This window comes from Lathyrus oleraceus, chromosome 7 (genome assembly GCF_024323335.1).
Source record: "Lathyrus oleraceus cultivar Zhongwan6 chromosome 7, CAAS_Psat_ZW6_1.0, whole genome shotgun sequence".
NCBI classification, from domain to species: domain Eukaryota; kingdom Viridiplantae; phylum Streptophyta; class Magnoliopsida; order Fabales; family Fabaceae; genus Lathyrus; species Lathyrus oleraceus.
In genome coordinates this window covers 247,250,293-247,260,365 of record NC_066585.1, presented here as the reverse complement: position 1 = coordinate 247,260,365, position 10,073 = coordinate 247,250,293, and the positions used below count along the sequence as shown (strand labels likewise).

The 10,073-nt window shown below is 30.9% G+C and overlaps 1 protein-coding gene across 1 annotated transcript; it reads left to right on the top strand.

The window, feature by feature from the left end:
- The first annotated feature begins 343 nt into the window (after window positions 1-343).
- Window positions 344-1,480, top strand: LOC127105075 (senescence-specific cysteine protease SAG39). Its single transcript, XM_051042242.1, has 2 exons — window positions 344-788; window positions 888-1,480. Exons 1-2 carry the CDS (start codon window positions 344-346, stop codon window positions 1,478-1,480), a joined length of 1,038 nt encoding a protein of 345 aa, XP_050898199.1.
- Window positions 1,481-10,073: the final 8,593 nt, after the last annotated feature.

Below are 10,073 nucleotides of genomic sequence, written 5' to 3'. Positions count from 1 at the left end.
ATTGTCTCAAACAAACTTCTGGTCTGCCTTCAGTTTTATAATCCAAAATATTTCCAACGGACCAGGCTTCCTTTGAGTGATTCCCTTGACATAAAGTTTGTCCATAGCAACTTTGCCAAATAGCTATTCACATAATGTATCATTCAGAAATTTCTCACGAGTACGTAACTACATATTGAACATAAATTTGTTTTAATCTTTAAATTGAAAACTATCATTTCAATTCACCATCGAATTTTCTAAGTATAAATACCACAAAGATCATTCAGTATACACACCACACTTCTTTCTCACATTTAACTGCTAACTAATCAACTAAAAACACTTGTTTCTCACACACAACATGGCTGCTCAAAATCAATTACATCATAGTATTGCCTTGACATTCATATTCTGCTTGGGATTGTGTGCTCTCCAAGTCACTTCTCGCACTCTCCAAGACGACTCTATCTATGAGAGGCACCAACAATGGATGAGTCACTATGGCAAAGTCTATAAGGATTCTCAAGAAAGGGAGAGTCGTTTAAAGATATTTGCAGAAAACGTGAACTACATTGAAGCGTCTAACAATGCTGACAGTAACAAATCATACAAACTAGGCATTAATCAGTTTGCAGACCTCACGAACGAGGAGTTCACAACATCTAGAAACAAATTCAAGGGACATATGTGCTCCTCAATCACAAGGACAACTACTTTTAGATATGAAAATGTAACTACAATTCCATCCACAGTTGATTGGAGGAAGAAAGGAGCTGTGACGCCAGTGAAGAATCAAGGTCAATGTGGTAAGTGTCTATCTAATAAATAAAGCATTCAAATCAGTATTTTCTAATATAAGTTTAACTGTTGTCAAACTCTAATTAATATTAATTGATCTTTTGTAGGATGTTGTTGGGCCTTTTCTGCTGTTGCAGCAACCGAAGGAATTCATCAGTTGAGTACTGGAAAATTGGTCTCTTTATCAGAACAAGAACTTGTTGATTGCGACACAAAAGGTGTGGACCAAGGTTGTGAGGGTGGTCTTATGGATGATGCTTTCAAATTCATCATTCAAAATCATGGACTCAGCACGGAAGCTCAATACCCCTATCAAGGTGTTGATGGAACTTGCAGTGCAAACCAAGCATCCACCCAAGCGGCTACCATTACTGGGTATGAAGATGTCCCGGCCAACAATGAGCAGGCACTACAAAAAGCTGTTGCAAATCAACCAATTTCTGTAGCCATTGATGCTAGTGGATCCGACTTTCAATTTTATAAAAGCGGTGTTTTTACTGGTTCATGTGGAACTGAGCTCGATCACGGTGTCACTGCTGTGGGTTTTGGTATCGATAGTGATGGAAGCAAGTATTGGTTGGTTAAGAACTCATGGGGAGCTGATTGGGGAGAAGAAGGATACATTAGGATGCAAAGGGGAGTCGATGCTGCTGAAGGACTATGTGGCATTGCAATGCAAGCATCTTACCCTACTGCTTAAATATTAAGTATTTATGTTACCTAAACATTGTAAATCAAGCTAAATTATGATTGATTTTGCATTTATCATCTATTAGCTGCATCAATCATGATTTTTGTGACTATTTATGTATATTATATACAGCTACTTGTGCATTTATCAATACAAAAAAATATTAAGACTAACTCTTATATTTTGCTCTTTTTTTCTTTCTTGCATTCTTTTATTTGCTTGTAACAAAGTGTTTCTTGTTTCCTTAACAAGTTTCAAGCATGCACAAGTCTGCTTTTAAATTTAAAATAAAACTCATATGAGACAATTTTCTTTCATTAACATTCTGGAACAAGAACGACAGCTTGTGACTCCTTACTCTTCCTAAATTATCTTCTTCAATGTAAGCAATAACAACACTCAAGAAAGATTTCAACATACAAAAGTCGAGGAAGAGGCAGACTATCTTATCTAGGAAGAGGTTCTTCAAATAAGAAAATTTTCTTTTATTTTTGGTAAATGTGGTCACACCATTGATTATTTCTATTTCAAGCATGGGTTTCCCCCGGTTCAAAGTTCAAAGACAAGACCTGATATGCTAACAATGTTGATTCTTATTATGATGGCCAAGAACAATCAGCAAATGCTGAGGAATATGCAATGAAAATGTGGCTATTCTTTCTAACATGTATAAAAAAACATTGTCAAGACTATGTTGTTTTGAACCTGCTAGTTTCCATGTTCTTTGATTGTTTCTTTTCACCTGCTAGACAAATAAGGGAGGGAACTACTCATGCAATCACAGATCAAATTATTGTCTCGACAAATAAAAGAAGGAAATTTGAAGAAATTGGTACAACAAACAAGAAATCAAACAGCACCCCAATTCTTAGACTAGATGCAAGCCTTGGGCTCTATGGTTTCTCTAAAGGTAATGTAAAATATCATTCGTGTGAGCTAATTAAGGATTTGTTCATTAATCTTCAAAGTAACAATTGACTCCTTTGTAGAGATTTTAGCATTGTACTTCTTAATGATGAGAAAATTGGGGGTAACCCTATTAATGAAAGAATCGCTAATTTTCTTGGAATAATACTCATAATTGTAATTTGGAAGATCTTAATTACAAGGGTAATAAGTATACTAGATTAATAATCAATTTCATGACCATTTCATTTAATGATAGTGTCAAGTATTGATTGTTAAGAGAATACGTTAGGATGCAAAAGGGGAGTGGATGTTCCTTAAATACTAGTAAAATACTCGTGTGATAGTATTGGTTTCGTCTGAATTCATATTACACATTGCGATATTTCATTTGTCAGCTTTGAAATTTGTTTTACAAAATTTTAAATATAAACTAATAATATGCATCAATCATTATGCATTGATTCAAGTAGTATTTTCAAAAAAATATGAAAATATGGCTAAACAAATCCTAAAAAGACAAGATGTTACTTATGTTATGTTGTAAAGTTGTGATATCTTGCATTAAAAATGTGAAAATAAAACACTCTTAAACATCTCAAAGTAAATATGTCAACTAATTGAATTTGTAGCTACAGCAACCTATTTAATCATTGCAGCAATATGCTCAATAGTTATTTTTTCATCATGCAGTAGAACAAATATAACAGAGTTATTCCATTTTTCAAAATGCAAAATCTATAATATGAAGTTTTAATTTCAAAGATACATAAATTTACCAAGTGTCATATTAAACCATATACAAACTAAGGTGTAAAATATTATCAACAGAATCACCAAATCTACTTAAAAAGAAGTATGCCAATATCAAACATTTTGAAAGCAAAAAACAATTACGGTGATCCATCAATTAAAAATTTGTTGAAGTGTATAAAACGTATATCTGGTTATCTCAATTCAATTTGCATAAAAACAACAGCATAAAAAAAGAAACGTCAAGATTTAGATTAGTATTGAAGCATTAAAAAAAGGAAAAGTCGTTTCCCAACTAACTTAGTGCTTAGAATACCTCTTTTATACTACATTGGTAGTAGTCATACATGATTCATTGTTCTTGTTGTGTATTAGTATTTTCAAACTATTCTTGCTCTTAACTCTTGAATGTGCTATATACAATTGTCATGACTAAAAACAATAGTAGGCAAATATAATCAAACACTATCAAGTGATTGATCTTGAGATTTATTGATTGTCATTGCGTATGAGACACTGATTGGAAATTGTCTCCTAACCAATTTGAATGGCAATGGTGACTCAAAAGGTGACATAGACATTCGAGGATTATAAATTATGTTATCAATATTCTTTCTAGACATAGTTTTGTCCTCAATGACGTGATTTGTTAACTTTGTCACGGTCAACCTTGTTCCATTACATAAACCTTCGACTTGGTCCGAATTTCTCATTAGCATATTGGGGGTTCCAATTTTCAGTTTAATCTTGTGATTTGGTAAATCTGATGTTCTTAGAGAACTCAAAAATTATGGTATTAGAACATCATAAGCTTGATTATAATTGGCTTTCGTTCTATCAATTGAATCGAAACTCAAATATTCTTTTTCTTCTCCTTCAAAATTGAATAAAAACAAAACATTAAAACATTAGTAATACAATATGATAACATATATGTTATATGCATAAATTAATGTAACTCAACATTTTGTACCTGGAATTAAGCCTAATACATAATCATTGTTTTTTTCATTACTTCAATGGTTGAAGCAAGAATAGTCTTGCATTGTAAGAACTCTTCATTGTGTAATTTTCTAATAGATTAGGATAAGTTCTCTCAACAATTGACCTTATAGGATACTCAAAGATGGATATTAAGAGATCTTAAGGAACTTCTATATCTACCAAACCATCATTTGGTTCACAAATCTTACCATCCCCATATTTTAAATTCATTTTGAGAATTCAGGTAGTTCTTACGAACTTGTATCTCCTTAACCTTGTTGGAGTCTCATATTTTTTGTTAGAGTACGAACTTGATAATAGTTTCATACATAAGATGAGCTAATTGAAGCATGTATTATATCATAGTGACCTCCTCTTGGAACAACAAGAAGAATCTATCTAAAATCTCCTCCAAAAATTACTACTTTGCCACCAAATATGATATTCCCAAGACCTTGGGAGCTCATGACATCTTTAAGGGTTTTATCCAAAGCCTCAAAGCAATTTTTATGAGATATATGAGATTCATCCTATATTTAAAATATGTTTGTACCAATAAATGTGAATTCTCACTATTTTTCTCAATGTTGCAAGTAGAGTTATCAAGTGTTGGTATAGGAATTTTGAACTTTGAACGTGTTGTCCTTCCACCTGACAATAATAACGATGTTATCCCACTTAAAGCAACAGCAAGAACAATTTCTTTTCCAAACTCAATGCACTTGATAAAGCTCTCCACATGAAAAGTTTTCCGGTGCCTCCATAACCATATAAAAAACACCTCACCTCTTCGATTGTTCATCGCTTGCATTATTTTATGATAAATTGAATATTATTCATCTATCAATCAATTGAAACGTAAGAATTATCAATAAATATAACACATTATCACTCAATAAGATATTTTTGACATCTAGATTGTTGCGGGAAGACCAGTTAGTGATAACCATCTAACATATATATTTACATTTATCATAATCAAAGTAATACATGATTCAACAATTGATTGGTGTTAAGTTAGAGCATTATCCTCAATGACTTGATGTTAATAATAATGATGCATTTTGGTGAGATTAGGAAATATTGTATATGATTCAAGTCAATACACAGGAAAAACCACTCAATGGCAAACATATAACAAACCATGTAAGTTCTTTATACTTACCATATTCAAATATAACAACATGGTAAAGTTAGCGCATCATACATGTGTGTATATATATATATATATATATATATATATATATATATATATATATATATATATATATATATATATATATATATATATATATATATATATATATATATATATATATATATATATATATATATATATATATATATATATATATATATATATATCGAAATTTTCAAGCATACTAACTAATCTGGTATATTGAGATCTAAGCTCAAGTACATAAAAAGACTAGAAGACAAATTAACCAAATGAAAATTTGAAGCATACTAACCAATCTGGTCTATTGAGATCTAAGCTCAAGTACATAAAAAGACCAAAAGACAAATTAAGCAAAATCGACAGTGAAAATCTTAATCAAAATAGAAAGTTGTATAGAATTGAAGATAAGTCTGAAGTTACAATAGAGAAATTATGCAAACAATGTTGATGGTCCAAAATAACCAATGTATGTCAACATCATCCAAAATACAAAATATGCAACTATAAAATATAAAAAATACGATAAGTCATACATAAAAATGGATAGTTGAAGTGAAAAACTCTTTGTACACTCCCCACACCCAACATAAAACCACTCAGACTGTCCAGCTTCAAACTTATAAACTTGGCAACAATGACACATGTTGTCTCCTAGTTTAATGAGAAACAATAATTCTTTAGATAATGACATAGTACAATAGTTGAAATTTAATCATCAGAAACATCTATATAAATCCTGAATCAAAATACACTTACATATTGAAGATTGTTGATCTCATCAGTACTTAACACCTGATCTTTCTATGTAAACTTATCAAGATCAGAATAATGTGAGTTTTGAGTCATATTAACTTGCAAGTTAGATGTTGATAATAAAGGAATCTCCCTTTTAAAAATAGAAAACAAAAAACATATTATCAACCTCTAAGAATAATAAACTTTTTATATATAACTTGAAACAATACAATAATAATAATTCAAAGCAATCATCTGTCTTTGAACGACTTTATCTCATCTATTGTAACATCATTTATTGTTAATCTTGTACCATTCTGTGTGTTGGATACAATCAATGGAAAACTTCTTATAGATTGTAAATTAGTATAGTGTAATTTAGTTATATAAACAAATTGGAAAAACACATTGCATAAATTACTATAACAAATATAGAAAGCATCAATAACTTCAGTTTCCTTGATTCATACATTTTGCAAAATTACAATAACATGACCGTGGTCCTTGTTATTGTTGTAGTAATTACACAATTGTGATACAAGGTCACCCCAAAGAGTAAACTGAACTAAATACCTTCAATAATAAAAGAATCAAGTAAAACATGCAATATGTTAATGGTCAATATGAAATATAATATAAACAAATATATAATTCACATCTTGTTATAAGAATGATGTGGAATACCTTATATCTGATAGGATAAAGACAACTTTATTTTTGTTGTTTGACGAATTCATCTGTGTCTGAATGATTTTATGAACTCCTCCAATAACAACTACGAATAGACCACATTGTTAAAGAAAGAAAAAAAATCCAATTTATTATAGATGAAAACCATCAAAATTTCAACGCCTAATTACCAACTAAGAATTCATATTGAAATTTTCTAACAAGTATGTCACCAAAACTAATCAATTTCATATGGTTATGAGGAATGTCTAGCAAATATGAAATTTTTGCGGAAGATGCACCACAAAAGATCAACTTGAACTTATGATTTGTTGCCTTGAAAGATAAATCATTTTTAGGAACTTTAAAGTTCGTCATAATGTATGTATTTCCTATAATAAGGGTAGACTTATGATCCTGAATCAAATGTGGTGGTACAGTGACTTGAATCATGTCGCACTACAATATTCTACAAACAAATAAACACTATGAGATACAAAATCATATTTATGTTTGAAACAAAAAATATAGTCATTTACCGGATAGACAAAATAGCTTACATTTGCATCCATTGCAACCATTTCCAAGTGCTCTTTGTTCAACAGGCTTGTGATAGACCATAAATCTCTAATCCTAACAAAAAGTTTCCACAAATCCTTGGAGTCATTGATATATTTAACATTCTAAATTGGGTGTGCCATTGATTACAAATTTGAGCTGATAATAAATAAACATGTCATTACAGACAATGGAAAAAACCAAGCGCAAAACCAACATAGTAAAAAAAACATAATACACCCAGTTAAACAGTCAGTGAAAAGAGAAAGTGACGATTACAGTCAACAGCATTTGAAAACAAAGGGTAATGCTAACTTGTGCCCTAGGGGCATAAGTTAAAAAAATCATTTATAGAAAGTTTGTATTGGAAAAAACAATTAAAAAATTAATTTTATACTTTTATTAAAATTAATACACAATTTCCAAGATAATATTTCTTCATTTGATTCTTAACTTGTGCCCCTAGGGCACAAGTTAACATTACCCGAAAACAAAAATAAACACCATGTAGAAACTATAATCAAACTACAAATTTGAACTTCAAAACGAACGATTATCAGATAAGACGGAATATATATGAAAGGAAAAGAAAATAATAATGAGATAAGTTTCTTCCCCTTACTAGTGACAAAAAGGGGTGGATTTGTGTTCAAAAATTGTTGGGAGAATGAAGGAGTGTTAATGGAGGCAGTAATATGCACGGATTCCTATTGGAATCAGTACTTCAATGCTATGAATGGGTTCTTCCAACTCTTGTGTACGGATATGAATGATATATCACATGCGGGAGTTTAAAGATAGCAATTGAGTTTGCTTTACCAATGGATTCAAATGACTTTACATCTATCAAAGTGACTTTTGAGTTGCCTTAGAGAGTGTATTAGGTCAGTATTTGAAAAATGAGAAGTTGTGAAATTTATTAATGCACAGAGAACGTGTACTCCAATAATGAGAGAAGATAAAAATAAATGGTCAAATATTGTGTATTGATTATGCTAAGTGTACTTTGTCATAAATAATATTGATTATTACTCTATTAGAATTAAGTTTAAAAGGGGTGTTAATGGTTTTTTTGGTAGCATGTTGTCTTTATAGATAGATACCAGTGTAAGTTGAGTATACGCCTATTAGGGGGTGAATTAGGTTCTTTGAAAACTTTTTTCGGTTTTATGAAAACTTTTTCTTCTTTTTTTCTGGTTTGGTTATGCAATGAACGGTAAAGTGAAGAAAGTAGAGAACACATAGAGATATCTCGGTTCCCCTCATAGATCGAGAGTACTCCAGTCCACTTTCAACGTGAAAGAGATTTTACTATTGTAGGACTTTTACAAGACACTTCCTAGTCTTTCTATATAGACACTAACAATCACACCAAGAATAATCCTCTTGAATTTTTCACTAAGTTCAAAAAGAGAATAATCCTCCCTTTTAATGAACCTCTTGTTTCCAACAATCCTGGACAACAAGGAAAATAACAACAGTATAAGTTTTTACAAGTTTTTGATAAATGGAATAATCTATCAATCTATTGATTAATCTTCTCCTTTAAAGTAATCAATCTTCTTTATGACATACAAGTGCTCTAATGATGATAGGGATGAAACTATATGAATGTGTATGAAAATTCTGTGTAAAAAGTTTCACCAGAAAATTTAATTAAGAACACTTGAAAGAATTTGAAAAAATGAAGAAGAAGATTGTTTGAAAATGTTTGTTAAAAGGAGGTGTCTTCAAATTCTGCAGAAATGTGTTATATATAACCCTTAGACACCTCTCTAAATGGTTATGATACATAAAAGGATGCCATGCTTCAAGAACACATGTCAGAAAGAGTTTCCCTGAAAGAATGCAATGTTTTCTGCCACTGGTTCAGTGGTAATCGATTGCCAAATATGGTGTAATCGGTTACACCTGGGCCAACGTTTAAAAATTTGAAGAAAAAAAAGAATTGTGTAATCGATTACCCAAAAGATGTAATCGATTACAAGTTGTAAAATTTATGACACATGGTAGCATGCGTAGCTGGTAATTGATTACCTTAAGACTGGTAACTGATTACCACACAAACAGAATGGCAGAATGCATTTGAAAGTGGAGTGTAAGGCCCAAAGAAAAAGTTTAAGAGGCCTAAACAACCAAGATATGTATGGATGAAAAACTAGAGCACTTGACTGACCATAGAGAGATTGAGAACTTAGTACCTTGATAATTTGATCAAATTAATAGCAATCTTCAAGACTTTGAAATGCTTTTAAAATTGAAGCTTGTGTTTGAGCTTTAATCTTGATCCATTCTTTTTGCAATGCATATTTTCTTGTAGAGCATGTCTTCATCAAAACACTTTAAGAAGCTTGTCTTCACATTCTCCCCCTTTTTGATGATGACAACTCTTTATTGAAAGTTTAATCCAGTATTTCTTTCTCTAACAATTGAAAACTCCCCCTTGATCCATGATTGAGGGAGTTTTAAAGTGATTTGCTAGTTGCATTGTTAGAGATACATACAACATACAGCAACCAAAAATATATCTTCTCCCCATTTCTCATTAGCAAAAAGGATGGGAAAGACGAAAATAATATAACACATATATGTTGTATGATGATAAGGCAAATAATATGAACACATACACAGAAGAAAAAAAAACAACACAATACACATAACTTAATACACAACCAAATTGTTCATACATAATAATTAAAACATAATTCTAAAGAGAAAAATTCAGCATAACAAAAGAAACACGAAACAAAACATAATAATTGTTTTTAAAACACTTTAGTCACTTTCTAACATTCTCATGTCCTCTTCATCTTCTCC